The following is a 16,717-nucleotide window of genomic DNA, read 5'->3' on the forward strand; positions in this document are numbered from 1 at the left end:
GAGTAATGGGCATCCAACCATATAGAGCCTAGTGATAGTTTCAGTGTCCTTTTACCTTTTTCTGTAGATGCTCACAACAGTAGCACATGAACATTTGATGAGCTTCGCCATTTTTGAGACACTTGTTCAAAGGCTCTGTTAATAATTATCTGCCCCTTGTCAAAGTCGCTTATCTCAATGGATTTCCTCAGTTGCAGCCCTTATCTTCACTAGTGTGATCCCCTATCTGTGTCTGCTCTGCTTACACACTTTTGTTACAGTGTCTTGTGCCCACAATGCCACTAGGTGCCATCTGATATTGCAATGGGCAGTGGTTATAATGCTTTGGCTTATCAGTGTACAATAATAGTGGGATCCTGGGTATATACGTCATACATGTTCAGAAATTATTATTCTGCATCTATAAAACTTTCCTTTATGTAAGCTAAATGAAAATGATACAATGAGGATGCATAAATTGCAGTTTCAATACAGAAATAGTACAAGAAATATTGTTAAAAAAATTCTCTCTCTCTGTTGTCGAGTTTCATTTTGAACACAATGTGGTAAAGCCTTTTAAGGAAATAAGCACAGCCCACTTGATTCACAAATTACACATGTTAGAACTATGTACTTGGAAATGGAGGAATGTTTACAATTTTATAATATAATAACAATTTGAAATGCACTGAACACAATTGAATATCTACATAATAGACCACAGTGAACACAGTTTATTTAGAGGTATTTTATGAAGCATGTGCTATGAATGAACATGTAACACAACCTTCATTACAAAAGTGAAACAGCTGAGGAAACAAAATAAATGCTAATTACATTTTTTCAATATTCTTGTGCTCTTCTTCTGCAAAGGATTTCACAGTAGCAATGGTACAAGAAATTCCACTCAAAATGTCTTTCACCATAGCTTATAGCACCAGTAGTCTTTGCAGCACACAACATAGGTCCATAAGAAATCTACACATGGCACAAACAGATAAATGCAGTGCTTGATTTTTGACAGTACACACCAGTACTCAATACCGGAAAAAAAAAATCAGAACCACAGATTTTGAGATATTGTACGATATAACTTATTTTTTACCAGTACAAATGTTGTATTTGACTTTTAAAATGTGCAGAAAGCATTAAAATAACACTTTAAGGAGTCTAAATTTAAAAAACAACCCACCTTCCCACCCACCTCCTCCCCAGGAAGTAACAGTACAGAACCTCTTTTTTTACAAATCAAGCACTGGGTAAATGTATTCACAGTCTACCGTGACTTATGAGCTCTATCTGTCAAAGACTGGACACTTTCAGTGAAGAAAGTATATACATCAACACGGGGAACATATATTCAGCAAATTAAGAGGAAAATGTTAATGTAGCACTGGATAACAGAGCAAATGATAAGAAAGAGGAACTAACAGACATGGAGTGATACAAAAAGGATAACATCAAGCTGTTTAAATAGATAAGACACACTCAAATTGCTCTATTTACTCTCATTACAAATATGGTATGAGAAAAGCCACTATGCTCCAATGAAGAAAGCTAGTCACTGACATCTTCTTTGTAAGCCTATCTACTGTTTAGTAATTCTTCTTTATTGTGGGTGTGTGTCTCCTTTTAAACCCTTGCTTGCTTTCAATCAGTTTTCCACCATCACAATAAATTCAAAGTACAATAATTGAACATACAGGGTTGCTCTATGTGGAACAGAACTGCTGAACCATTAACAATGTAAGCAGTGCTAACAGATATACAAAATGTTCATTTTGTGTTTCTGTTATCAGTCCCTCCGTTCCTAGAAACCACTGCAGTTTTCATTTAAGTAATTTCTGTGAAAACCCACCTGCATAGCTGAGGTCACTTATGTATGCTTGTGCAGTGGCATTTCACTCAGGGGTGAACCAATTTGAATCCTAATGGTAGAAAATTTTGAATGCCAATATTTGGCCAGTAAGGGGAGGAGAGGTGGTGGCGTAAAGTTCCTGACCACCAGTCCCTGTGTCAATGTCCTTGATTAAATTCTAAACCTCTCGGCAGTGTCTCATGAAGTGAAGGCATGTGATACTGTTGATGGTGATCCGTCTATTAAAGGGGGATGTTAAACGAGTCGGCTCCCTTGGTACTATTCAAGAGGAGTAGACTATATGCCAGCAATGGGTTTCCTCCTCTCCCTTCACTTCATCCATCACAACAAAAACACAACAAGACATCGTACAAGCCCTCCTCACAGTTGTTCACATGTTACATGCATGATCCTTAATAATAAGTTGGATGAAAGCAACGCCAAACTATCTTCATTAGGACTTTTCCTAGAATGGCACTGCAGGATTCCTGAATCTGCACCCCTACACTCTTTTCCTGACTATGGAACTACTTTGACATTTTGAATTTCTGGGACGATGTGTCTAATTAAGACGTGTGAAAGTGGCTGCTAAAAACTAAATATTGCATTCTCTCTGGTTATCTCTGGAACCACCACAGCTGCCAACAATCAAATGGAAACAGGTAGCAGGAAACTTAGAAGACAATCAGCTGACTAGTTAACTGATGAGTAAATCAGAGATTCTGCCAAGTGTGTTCGATCTTATTGTTTATAATGCTATCACAGGAGGTGGTGATGAATCAGAAGAGGTGGTCTATTGATGAAAGATAAGCGAAGGACACTGACAATGAGTGTTCTTGTATAATTTATGAAGCACACAGAGAAGTAGGTATGTTGAAGTTTTTATAGTTTCATGTATTATTCTTGCAAAATTTGTTTATGGAAATATGTTTTAGAGATGTCAAAATGAAGATTGGAAGTGTGACAGTTTCTTATAGAGCATTGGACAGAAAACAAGCCATATGTAGCTTGCATGGGCAGTCCTAAGCCACAAGTGCATTAACATTTGGTCTCCATAATCATTTAAAATTATGGCACAAAGATTATTATAATGATGTGGGGCCAAAAAGAAAGGAAATCTTGAAGTACAAGAAACAAAGAATGTGGATGAACATTTCTGAAGACAACTGTATGCAAATATATCAGAAACTTCTAGCAGGGACAGACAAATCAGATCCTGATTACCCATTCCTTTAAACATGACCACTAAACTTGAATTACAGAAAAAGGTATCTTCAGTTATGATATCTATCATCTTTGTAGTAGTTTGTTTGTTTTCATGTCTTAATTCTCACACATCTCGTTAATTACACTTGATGAGGGTGTTGACTGACCCATACACTTCACTTTCTTCACAATCATTCTCAATTAATTTTTATATTCACATTCAGTATACAAAACATGGTTCTAAAGGATTAAAAACAGAAATTAGTGTAATATTGGCCACTCATATTTTATGCTCTGTTTAAAGTGTTATTGTCATATATAGTTAACTCACATCTTAAAATGGTAATGGAAAGTCCTTGGTGGAAGATAAATAATGGGAGTAGTAAACATAACAACTCACTAAGTAGCTGAATAGCTGAGACATTTTGAGCCATCAACAAGCACATGAACAAGACTGAGAATATTGCTTCTTCGGAACTATAGGCTACACACGCACCTCTCGGCGACTACATAGTGCCGAATCAATGCGCAGTGCCTCTCTATGCAGATGCTGATTCCACTATACTTCATTCAAATCTTCAGGAAGCAATACACAATTAATAAAGAATTTCCTATCCTAGTGAAGCACTGTATTGTTGTTAGAAGCATAAAATTACAGGTGTAATTTAACAAGAGCAGCAGAGGAACCCAATTTCTAGTACGTTTTAGTACATAATTCCTTCCCAGATCTATGAAATTGTTAGAGTGTTCACACACACACACACACACACACACACACACACACACACACACACACACACACACACACAAATGAATGAAGGTTTTGGAAGATGATGCATGATATGTGACTCATCAGTCACCTGAAACTTAGTATGTACAAAACACTACACTACTGAAATTACCAGTAACAACTTTTAGAATGATATCACACAGTTTGACATCCTCATTTGATATATTTTTGGATATAGTTCTCTTCATCACTATGCTACTGGAATTGCAAATAATTAGAAGTATCATTTATTAATTACCAGTCTGCTGCATGAATTTCACAATATTCAATCAGTTCCCTGTGTTGCAACATCTGGATGCAGTAGATGGTATTAAGAACAAAACCATAATAATATTATAAAATTTAATAAAGCAAATTTCATTGTTTAGAAGTATTTTGCCAACTGAAAGATTAAAACAGATATATATTAATTGTCTCTCTCTCAGAGTGACTTCTAAGAAATGAATCATTATTTGTTTGTGACTGATGTTACATTATTCCTGAACAAACAGAAATGTCAAAATATGACAATACCTCCATAAAACAGCATCCTTAGAGATATTAATATCTTGACTGACACATTATGCTCCGATTGCTGCCGTATGCTGGCAGCTTTTAGCCACCATCACCCACAGCTTGCTTATGAGCAAGGTACAAGAAGCCAATTGATGAGAGAGCACTAACAAGAAAAATGACATCAAACCATCGGTGGTAGAAATTAAACTGTAGTTCACCCAGGACTTGTGTAATGATGATTCGGTACTCTGGTGGCATGTTCAATCAGCAACACAGATGACACAAAGTACATGCCCTAGAATGTAATAAAATAAATACAGTATGTTAGAGAGAGGGAACTCAAAGACAAAGCCATTAGACAGTAATAAAGGATGTAATAAATGCAGCATCTTGGACTTCATGGGGGGGGGGGGGGGGGTGACAATTGACAATGTATTCATCTGAGTGTAAAACGGGAAAACAAAGGTGGAGTAAAATATGAATAAAATGACAAAGTCCAATGTAGGGAATGAGAACACATTTGACCGAGACCCTTAAAGGTTTGGATTGTCTCAATGCTCAGTGTTTAGCTTTTGGCTGAAATCACGACATTTTCTTTTCTTTTTCTCTCTTTCTCTTTAAGGAAAAAAATAACTGTTAATAGCAAACAATTAAATTAAATTCTGACACACAATTCACTTAAGAATGTTCTCTAATGTTATCCTTGATTGACTGCTTACCTTACATTAATTTCCATGAAATGTCTAGTACATGACATGCAACATTAATATTATACTTTGCTTCTGTTACTGTTAACTCAACTCTATGAAATCTGAGAATACACATTTATGTGCTTTTAGGGAGGAATTAAAACAAAAAAATATTTTTTTATGATGCAACAAGCCATAGCATTATGTGCACAAGACACTTTTAACTGTGATCATATGAAATATTTCAGTGTTCATCACCTCTGCAACTGACAAGTATTACTAGATGGAGGTGAAGCTTACTTCCCTCAGACCATTTTTCTTTCCACAGCATTCTACGTGTGTGATCGAGTTTCCTTTCCTTGCCTCCTACACTCTGCTCCACCCCATTTAAAACTGGTTAAGAAATACCTACAGTCATAGCCCTCTGTTATCCAGAAAAAGGTATGAAACATGAATGAACATTTATTTTATACTACAGTTTTAATTCAAGGACCTGTCTGATGAACAAATGAAAAAAATGATTTTATACAAGGTGCGTATTTAAAGTAAGTACCGTTTTGAAGTTCCACCACTGCAGCATAATGGTCAGCATTTGGAACATGCACGATGTGCACCACACTCAATTGGCAAGCCACAAACTCCATTACAGAGTCATTTGGCATGTTTGTGAGTATCTGAAAGATCTCCATTGAGAATCCCACTGACTGCAAAATACATTCTGTGCTAAAGATGTGAAAGTGACTGAATTTCATCAGCAGATTAGAGAAGTGTATGGAGGAAAGATTATAAATGATGGGGTGGTTCGTAAATCAACGATATCTTTTAAAGATGGCAGTACGAATGTGCACAATGAGTAACAAAGTGCATGACATTCAGTAGTTACTGATGATTTGGTGCAGAAAACTGATGAAAAAGTGATACAGAAAAGACACTTTACTCTTTCAACATTAAGTGTCAAGAAGTGTGCATTATGCAGCTGTTACAAAATGTTTAAATTATGGAAAGTTAAGCTCAAAATGAGTACCAAAAATGCTGACTGAGGTGTACAAAAGCAAATGTGTAGCCAGTTCTTTAACTTTTCTAGAGCAGTACTGTGATGAGGGTGACAAATTTTTAAGCCAAATCGTCACAGCTGATGGAACATGAGTCACTTACGTTTAACATAAATCAAAGCAGCAATCCATGGAATGACGGCAATCAACATCGCCCAAGAAAGTGAAGTACAAGCAAATAATTTCAGCCCAGAAAAATCCTGTGTACTGTTTTTTTCTAGTGGATTTTTTGACTTGTGATGGGACCATCCACTTTCAGACTTATTGTGAGACATTAGAAAAACTGTGCCATGCAATCCAAAACAGAAGGCATGGCATGCTGAGTAAGGGGATTGTTTTGCTTCATGGGAATGCCTGTCCACACATGGCCAATCAAATTCAAGAGCTGATCATTTGGATGGGAACAACCTGACTACCCACCATACAGCGCCAATCCAGTGCCCAGTGACTACCACATTTTCCTGCAATTGAAGAGGCTTTTGCCTTGTTAGCACTACAATGATGATAACAATGCCAAAATGACCTTGTTGCAATGGTTGTCTAATCAGGTGGCAGTTTTCTATGAGGATGGTATTCAAAAGCTGGTAGTATGAATTGTGTAGAAACTATTGCATGAATTATGTAGAAAAGTAGATTAAAGTACAGGTTTTCATTTAAAAATGAAATTGCTAAGAAAAGTCTAACTGTTTTAGTTTTATTTCAAAACAGTACTTACTTAAAAATACACCTCGTATTTTGTCAGACATGTTTTGCTTCATCTAATCTGCCACATTTCAGTGGTCAAATATGCTGCTTCAACACGACGTATACGTATCCTTCTGCAGCTGGAAACTATTCTCCTGCTATGCTGTACTCTATATGTCATACACACAACAACAAAATCACACAGAAACTTTCTGACAGATTAAAACTGTAAGTCAAACTTTCAGTGAAACCTCACTCATTGAGAAGGTTCATGACTGATACCCAGACTATCACACTGTTTTAATCTTCTTGAGAATATTATAAAAGTATATACACTTTGCAGAGTATGCTGGAAATAGAATGGCATAGGACTCTGGCACCTGCAGCCTGTCTTGATACATGTAGGAAAAATTGCAAATGGCACATGAAGAAATGGAGTAGTGGATTGGAAAGGGAAGGAGTATAGAATAAACGAAGAGGGAGAATGCAGAAAGAACAAGGTGGGAGTGAATTAATTGAGTGAAGTAGGGAAGGAGGTGGGGCATAGTGACAACGGCTGGTGGGGATTTGGGCCATGAAGACAGCATGGTGGAAGGATGTTTTATAATGACAGTTCCCATTTACATCATGAAGATATAGACAATGAAAAAAACTGAACTGGCAGGGGAAGGGGGGCATTCAGATCCAGAAGGTTGTGAAGCAGCCAGTGTAAGTGGGTATTTTATGCTTGGTGGTATGGTCTGCCACTAGGAGGTCTACATTACTTTTGCATAAATCAGTTTGAAGGTGGCCATTCATTCAGGTGGACCAATGGATGATGGTAATGCACACATAAAAGACCAAGAAAAAGTTACAGCATAATTGGTGTATGACAGAACAGCTTTCACAAATGGTCCTACCTCTGATAGGATGGGATTTTACTGTGACAGGACTTGAACAGGATATACAGAATGAGTCACAGGACAGGTTCTGCACCTGGATGTTCCATATCCATATGACCTATGTGACAAGGAGTAGTGGGTATGTGTGTTTTAAGGATTGACTATTGTATTTTGTAGGTTGAGCGGATGGTGGATTACCGCTTTGGGTGACATGGGATGGATTCTGGGAAGGATGTTCCTCATTTCATCGGACAATGAGAGGTAGTCAAAGCCATGTTAGTGGACATTGTTAAGTCGCCATACTGAGCACAGGATTGCTCATCACTAGAGCTGTGCTGTCTGTGGGTGGATGGACTGTATGTGAGAGTCCTCTTAGTGTGGAAAGGATAGCAGCTATCAAAGTGGAATTACTGTTGATGGTTCACAGGTTTTATATGGACAGTAGGTTTTATGGAGTCACTGGAAAGTTAGAGATCAATGACCTCCTTGACACAATGAGACGAAGAGGATTGGCAGAAACGAATAGGAGAGAAAGCATTGAGTCTGTAGAGGAAGGACGGTACAGTGTCCTGGATACAGGACATCATGAAGATATATACAATGAACCTATACCAAGCACGTGTTTCGGATATTGGATATCTGGGCACCATCCTCTGGGCTACTTCTAAAAACTTTGGCATATGAAAGTGTCATGCAGGTGCCTTTGACCATGCCTCAGATTTGTTCATATATCTGCCCTCAAAGGAGAAGTAGTCATACTGGAGTGGGTGCAGTAAGAATATGGTGGTACTACTTAAGCACATAGTCCACTGGGTTTATACTACCTTTCTGCAAGCTTTTGAGATAAGGACCTTCCCTACAAAATGCTTCTTGTCTCTTCCAAAGTGGTATTCCACTGCTCAACCATCAAAGAAATATCCTGGTTCACCTTTGTGCTATGCCTACCCCATCCCTTTACCAGATGACTCATATTTCGTGGAAGACTTGGGTGCAAAGCCTATTATATCTATTTCTTCCAGTTCCCTCATGGAGATATCCTACTGTATTAGAGGCAGTGCCACTTGTGAAAGCATTTCTGCCACATACCCACTCTGCAGTCCTGCCACATACCCACTCTGTTGTACCTTTTGCACAGTTTTACGTGGATATGACCAGCAACCAGCAGTCCACCCATGAGGAAAGTTAACTGCATAGTGGCAGATCATACTGCTGAGCACAACATGCTTACTTCAATGGCTATTTGGTTATGGAAATCCTTCACTTCTCAGTACCAGCTTCTCTGAACTACATAGATGGGAATTGTCCTTTCAAAACATCCCCCAATCCCAAAATCCTCGTGACCTCAGTCTCCGCTTGCCATGTTCCCTAGTCACCCACATGTACACCTGTTCCCAGGAATCCTACTTCCCTCTATTAATCTACATTCACATTCTTCTCTCTGCATTCTGCCTCTTTCTCTATTTATCTCCTCAAACCACTCCTCTACTTTGTGTGCCATATTCAACTTCCGCTGCCTGTATCAGGGTAGGCTCACCAGTTTCTATCCTGTCCTCATGCTGCCTCTCCCTCCCTGCTCTCATCTTTCACTCCCACCACCCCTCAACTACTTATTCCATGTGATACAACCAGTCAGGCTGCTGCAGTGGAACAATGCACCAGGCCAGAACAACATATATATATATATATATATGTGTGTGTGTGTGTGTGTGTGTGTGTGTGTGGTTTGGTAACTTCTTAGCTCCAACAAAAGCTTTGATATTCTCCATCTTGTTTAAGAATAAAATTTCTTTTGTAAAAAAAAAAAAAAAAAAAAAAAAAAAAAAAAAAAAAAAAAAAAAACATGAAACATTTGGAAAGTACTGACTTACCATTATCTGAGCTAGAATGAGAACAATTATGTTCGAGGACTTGCTGCTGGATATAGCATAAAAGAACTGTAACATAAATAAATATAATTAATTGCATTACTATTTTGTTTTGTATATGTTTAAATATTTGTTATATTATTTTCAGCATAATATATTAAAGCTTGATAACAACAGATTCTTTATTTTCACACTGCATGTTTTTAACAAAGCAAAGCTGGTGATAATAGTTATGCCTTTCACATCAATCAAGATACAACTAAAAGGAACAAATTTTAACTAACTTGAAACTTAAAATCTAGTACTTTACCTTTGTAAGTGTCAGAAGAAGACCTCTAATAGAAGTGACCACAATGCAGCCAACAAGAAAGAATGAAATATGTTGTGACCAGAAAGTCACATCAATATTAATTCCGACCCAATGTACTGCAATTTCAATGCCTCTGGTTACTGGATCTTTCTTTCCAACTCTGTCAAAAACTATGTTGATAGTTGACTGTAAAATTAAATTAAATTAAATATAAGAAAAAAATGAGAAATAGATTTATTGGTACTTGAAAAGATCCAGAAATCTGAAATGATAAGTGAACTTCTGTAGCTGTAAAATAAGAAAGGCTACAAATGAAACTTTACGCTCATCTTCATAGTTACATCCATTTTCAATAACTTGGTGAACAGCATTACATACATTTGCATAGCTTTTATAAAACTTATAAATCTGCAAGCAACTGAATTAAAGAAATCAACCTATTAATGTGCACCAATCCACGTTGCCCCGAACAAGTTGACGAAACTCTGAAATTGTGGGGAGTCCTCTTGATACATGACTGCCCAAACACCTACAGCTCACTGAGATTTATCTGAGTTGACAAATCTCAATCAGCTGTGCCTCAGTTGTGATAAATAGGATTGTCAGATGATATGGGAACCACATAGCACGCCTTTGCTCATCGAGTGTTCCTCAAACCATTTTGACACAGTTCAGGAGAGGCAGGTTGGTGCATTGTTTTGCTAATGGTACAGATCACCTGATGCTACAACAGATGAACAAACGGATGTACATGATTGGATTGCAGACTCTGCAAGATTTGTGTGTGAGACTTCCATTTATCAGGGAGCTCATTTCATCCTGTGTAAAGTATCTATAAGCGAATAACTCCTTACTTACATGAACAGGACCCTCTTAGCAGTTTAAATGCATTAACGCATGTAATCGCACCCTACTAAGAGCTTGTACTAATGTGCCAAAGCGAGCTGCGAACAATTAGTCTACTGTAAATAAACTTTTCCCATGCTTCAAGCATACTACTGCAGTGTTCCTGTGCCAATCCTCATGAATCTATTGGAAGGTGGCATTTGTACCCCACAGTAGACAGGGAAGAATACTACCCCCAGTAATTAAAGAAAGTAGCAATTGTCATGGCAGACTGGAGAAAGAAAATATTAATACAGTACTAGTTAACTGCAAGAGCATCTATGGAAAGGTGCCAGAACTAGTCTCCCTTATAAACGGTAACAATGCCCATATAATACCAGGGACATAATGAGGAGGTATTGAATAAGATTGGGGAGAAGAGAAGTTTGTGGCACAACTTGACTAGAAGAAGGGATCGGTTCGTAGGACATGTTTCGAGGCATCAAGGGATCACAAATTTAGCATTGGAGGGCAGTGTGGAGGGTAAAAATCGTAGAGGGAGACCAAGAGATCAATACACTAAGCAAATTCAGAAGGATGTAGTTTGCAGTAGGTACTGGGAGTTGAAGAAGCTTGCACAGGATAGAGTAGCATGGAGAGCTGCATCAAACCAGTCTCAGGACTGAAGACCACAACAACAACAATCCTGGCTGAAACCAGATGTTAATAGCAATTAAATTCTAAATTCTGACTGGAATATATATTGAAAAGATAGGTCGAATGCCTTTGGTGCAGGCATCTTTATAGCTGTAAGAAAGGGGAGGCTGGCAAAGCTTATAGGTGACAGTGTAGTGGGTGGTGGTGGGATCACTCATGGAAAAATTCCTGTAGTAGCTGGTATTAAAGTTGCACCTCTTTTAGATTGAAGTCAGCTGATGGGTACACCTATTTAAAGGAAGTCCCTCTAACTAAGGGCTCACCTTCAGAGGACGTCATGTTTCCAAGTAGAGAAGGAATTAGCATATTTCATCAAAATATAAGAGGTATTAGAGATAAAGTTAGTAACGGCACTGCAGTGGAAACATATTTGAATTTTGTGCAGGGGCAGTTAAATTTAATGACTCTGAAATTATTGGTATGTCAGAGCACCACTTAAATAATTTGGCAATTCAGAGGCTTCCTTTACCAGGATACAAATTAGCTGGGTATTTTTCAAGGAGTTCCTTGTGGGGTGGGTGAGTGGCTACGTACACAAAAAACAGTATTCCCTTTGAGCCCATAGACATATCACGGCACTGTAATGGAAACATATTTGAATTTTGAGCAGGGGCAGTTAAATTTAATGAAACTAAACTTCTAGTTGTTGTTGTTTATAGGTCCCCTAACTCTGACTTCAGAGCATTTCTGCTCAAGCTAGAGAGGGTTCTTGATACACTTTGTAGGAAGTACGAAAAATTAGTTACATGTGATGACTTCAATATAAATGTTGTATGTGATAGAGCAAGAAAAAGGATATTGATAGATTTATTGGTTGGTTTAAAGGAGAGGGGGAAGGAACCAAATTGCGATCTCATCAATCCCTTGTTCCCAGTAAAATAATTACACAAAAGAAAGAAGAAAACAAAGGAGATGTACAGCACAACAACAGGAGAACGGAAGAACCAGAAGAATCACAGTAAGACAACCAACACTACTATGGACAAAACAGGCAAAGAAAACCACAGAAAGAAGCAAACAACAGGTAGAAGGGATAAGAGAGATGATGTCCGTGGCTGGCCAACCACGAGAATAAAAAGGAAAAGCCAGCCACTCTGTGACACATTAAAACATCCAGCCTAAAAGCATTAGAGTGGAGAACACAAAGGGACAAAGGACATGTGCAAAAACTTATATAGAATGATAAAACCCACCGTCATGTATAAAATGTAAAACTAAATTAGCTGATGAGCTGTTGTCAGCTAAAATTGATGGCAACGAGTCCGGTAACTGAAGAGTCCGTCGCAGGGTGGCGAAAGGAGGACAGCTTACCATGATAAGGGCCACTGCTTGTTGGGCACCGCAACGACACTGAGATGTGTCTTCACGACGCAGGAGATAACCATGTTTCACCCAAGCGTGGCCAATGCAGAGCTGACAGAGAACCACAGAGTCCCTGCGAGAGGCCCACGTGGAGGTCTTCCACACATTCGTAGTCTCTTTAATGGCACGCAGTTTGTTGTGCATACTGAGGTTATGCCATTCTGTCTCCCAAAGACACAAAACCTTGCAACATAGTACTGAACGCAGCACAGATACAGAGAAGCCGATCTCCACAAACAGTTTCCACGTGGCCTGTTTGGCCAGCCTATCGGCAAGTTCATTGCCTGGGATTCTGACGTGACCTTGGGTCCAGATAAACACCACTGAACAACTGGACTGTTCCAGGATGTAGATAGACTCCTGAATGGTCACTACCAAAGGATGGAAAGAGTAGCACTGGTCGATAGCTTGTAGGCTGCTCAAGGAGTCAGTACACAGAAGAAACAACTCCCCAGGGCATGAACGGATGTGCTCAAGAGCACGAGATATAGTCACCAGCTCGGCAGTGAAAACACTGCAGCCATTGGGCAAGGAATGCTGCTCAATATGTCCTCCATGGACATATGCGAAGCCGATGTGATCATCAGCCATCAAACCATCTATGTAAACCACTTCATGACCACGGTACATGTCAAGAATCGAGAGGAAGTGACAGCAGAGAGCCGCTGGGTCATGTGAAAGGTCCAAGCGAAGCTTCCCCCTAGGTGTACACCATGGAGGTTTATGTGAATGGACCGCAAGTGTAAGTGGTAAAGTCAAGGACTCCAGATCGGAAAGAAGGGATCAGACATGAACTGCAATTGGAAGCCCTGATCTGGGCCACCGATGCGGGACGAGAACCGCCATGGGTCGGAAAAGGAGATGGTAATTTGGATGTGCAGGAGAACTATGAACGTGTGCAATGTAACTGGCCATCAGTCATTCAAGCCTAACCTGCAATGGAGGGGCTCTGGCCTCCACCAGGGCGCTGGTGACTGGACTCGTCCTAAAAGCTCCTGTTGCTAGGCGATCACCACAATGGTGCACTGGGTCAAGTAAACACAATGCTGAAGGTACTGCCGAACCATAAGCCACACTCCCATGGTCAAGGCAGGATTGAACAAGGGCTCTGTACAGCTCCATCAGTGTAGTGTGATCTTCACCCCTGTTGGTGTTGCTCAGGCATCGGAGGGCATTGAGGTGCTGCCGACACTTCTGCTTAAGTTGACAGCATTGAAAACCAGTCCTAAGAATTGATATGTCTCCACTACAGTGAGTGGATCATCATTAAGGTAAAGTTCTGGTTCAGAATGAATGGTACGACGCCGACAGAAGTGCATAACACATGACTTGGTGGCCAAAAACTACAGCCCACAACTGTGCCTTGTGGATGGCTCCCTGTAGGCGCCGCTCAGCAACACCAGTACTGGTAGAGCAGTACAAAATGCAGAAGTAGTCTGCATACAGAGAAGGTGAGACAGATGGCCCTACAGCCGCTGCTAGACCATTAATGGCCACTAAAAATAGATATACACTCAATACAGAGCCCTGCAGAACCCCAGTCTCCTGGATGTGGGAGGAACTATGCGAGGCACCAACTTGGACATGGAAAGTAGGAAGTGACAGGAAATTTCGGATAAAAATCAGAAACGGGCCTTGGAGACCCCACTCATATAATGTGGCAAGGATATGATGTTGCCAGATAGTGTCATACACTTTTCATAAATCAGAAAAAGACAGCAACCAGGTGTTGGCGTCTTGAAAGGGCTGTTCGGGTGGCAGCATCAAAGGACACAAGATTATCAGTGGTAGAGCGACCCTGGCAGAAGCCGACCTGATGTGGTGCCTGTAGACCACTTGACTCCAGGACATAACCCAACTGCCAACACACCATATGTTCCAGCAGCTTACAAAGAACATTGGTGAGGCTGATGGGCTGATAGATATCCACACCACGTGGGTTTTTACTGGGTTTGAGCACCGGAATGATGTTCCTCTCCTGCCATTGCGATGGAAAGATGCCATCACACCAGATCTGGTTGAATATGATGAGAAGATGTCGCTTGTAGTCAGATGAGAGATGTTTAATCATCTGACTGTGGATCTGATCTGGCCCAGGAGCAGTGTCGGCGCAATGTGCAAGGGCACTGAGGAGCTCCCATTCTGTAAATGGGGCATTATAGGATTCACTGTGGCATGTAGTGAACAAGAGGACTTTCCCTTCCAGTCACCATTTGAGAGTGCGAAAGGCTGAGGGGTAATTCTCTGATGCAGAGGCTCGAGCATAGTGCCCACAAAGTGCTCGGCAACCGCGACTGCATTAGTAGATAACACGCCATTTATGTTAACACCAGGAACACCTGTTGGGGTTTGGTACCTGAAAGCACATTTGATCCTAGCCCAGACTTGGGAAGGTGACATATGGCACCCAATGGTTGAGACGTATCTTTCCCAGCATGCTTACTTCCATCGTTTGATAAGTTGGCGAACGCGGGCACGCAGCCATTTAAAAGCTATGAGGTGCTCCAGGGAAGGGTGCCGCCTATCCCACTGCAGAGCTCGTCAACGCTCCTTAATTGCTTCAGCGAGTTCCGGGGACCACCAAGGGACTGGCTTTCGCTGGGGGCATGCTAAAGAGCGAGGGATCATGTTTTCTCCCACAGAAAAGATTGCTGTAGTCACCTGCTCAACCATCACATCAATGTTCCCCTGTGGGGGAGATTCAATGGTGACAGCAGAGGTGAAAGTTTCCAGTCCACCTTCTTCAAGGCCTATCTGGTCAGGCGTCCATGGGCCTGATGCCGGGGCAGTGACAGGTAGACAGGTACCACTCAGGTCACTACCACACAGGTCGTCATGTGCTCTCTAGTGAATACATGGGAGAAGTTCTGGACTGCAAATTGATAAATCAGTGACAGAGTAGCTACCATGAACCACACTGAAATGTGTGGTGGCCCCAGTATTTAAGAGGCAGAGGTCGAACTGAGACAGTAAAGTTTCGACATCTCTGCCTCAGCCAGTAAGCACAGTGTCACCCTACAAGGGGTTATGAGCGTTAATATCTCTCAAAAGTAGGAAAGGTTTAGGGAGTTGATCAATCAGTGCAGCTAATACATTCTGTGGTATTGCACCGTCTGGACGAGGATATACATTGCAGACAGTTATTTCCTGCGTCATCCTTATTCTGACTGCCACAGCTTCAAGAGGGGTTTGAAGAGGCACATTTCCGTTACAGACTGAGTTTAAGACATAAACCAAACTCCACCTGACACTTGATTATCGTCACTAAGGTTCCTGTAATACCCCTTATAGCCACGGAGGGCAGGGGTCTGCATTGTAGGGATCCAGGTTTCCTGGAGGGCAATGTAGAAAGTAGGTGTAAGGCTTAACAGTTGCCGTATCTCAGTCAGGCGGTGGAAAAAACCACTGCAATTCCACTGGAGGATGACGTCGTCATGAGACTGGAAAGGCATGGAACATTCAATGAAGCAGTTTACGCCTCAAGGTCACCTGCTGCCAACCCCAACTTATTGCCTGAGCAGTCCAAATCCATTGTGTCTGAGGGTCCGGTGAGACCTAGGTCCTCAGTGGACTCCAGAATCTCCACCTCATCCGCAGATGCACAGCTTGTAGGTAGCAGTAGTGTGGGTGCCACCGCAATTCCCTTGGTCTTGGGGATCTTCCTTTCGCATTTCTTTCGCTGCTCCTTGGGTTTTCCTAGCTGGGTGGACTTCACTGATTCAGTATCTGGGACTGAGGATATGCGTAAAGCCCAAAGACCAGCTGCTTTTGGGCTCTTCAGTCACTGCCAGGTGTCATCTTTCCCGCCAGCAAAAACCTGGAAAGGGAGTGACCCAAGGGACCCCTTCCTAACGAGAGGAGCCAAAGGAGACTTACGCTTCTCTGGCACAGAAAGGGAAACTGATATCCCTGATGGTTGGAGGGGGGTGGGAAGCAGGTGTTACTCCTGAAGTAGTAGGTGGTGCAGGAGCAACAGGGAGTGAAGTGTACAGTTCTGTTATAGA

General features: G+C 40.9%; 1 protein-coding gene across 1 annotated transcript in view; it reads right to left on the minus strand.

Moving 5' to 3' along the window:
• Positions 1-399: 399 nt before the first annotated feature.
• Positions 400-16,717, minus strand: part of LOC124777439 (Golgi pH regulator A) — a 95,124-nt gene continuing 78,806 nt past the window's right edge. The window contains 4 exon segments of the mRNA XM_047252846.1: positions 400-4,590; positions 4,592-4,623; positions 9,503-9,568; positions 9,810-9,995. Of these exon segments, the coding sequence (XP_047108802.1) occupies positions 4,428-4,590; positions 4,592-4,623; positions 9,503-9,568; positions 9,810-9,995 (447 nt within the window). The 3' untranslated portion in view covers positions 400-4,427.

This window comes from Schistocerca piceifrons, chromosome 2 (genome assembly GCF_021461385.2).
Source record: "Schistocerca piceifrons isolate TAMUIC-IGC-003096 chromosome 2, iqSchPice1.1, whole genome shotgun sequence".
NCBI lineage: Eukaryota > Metazoa > Arthropoda > Insecta > Orthoptera > Acrididae > Schistocerca > Schistocerca piceifrons.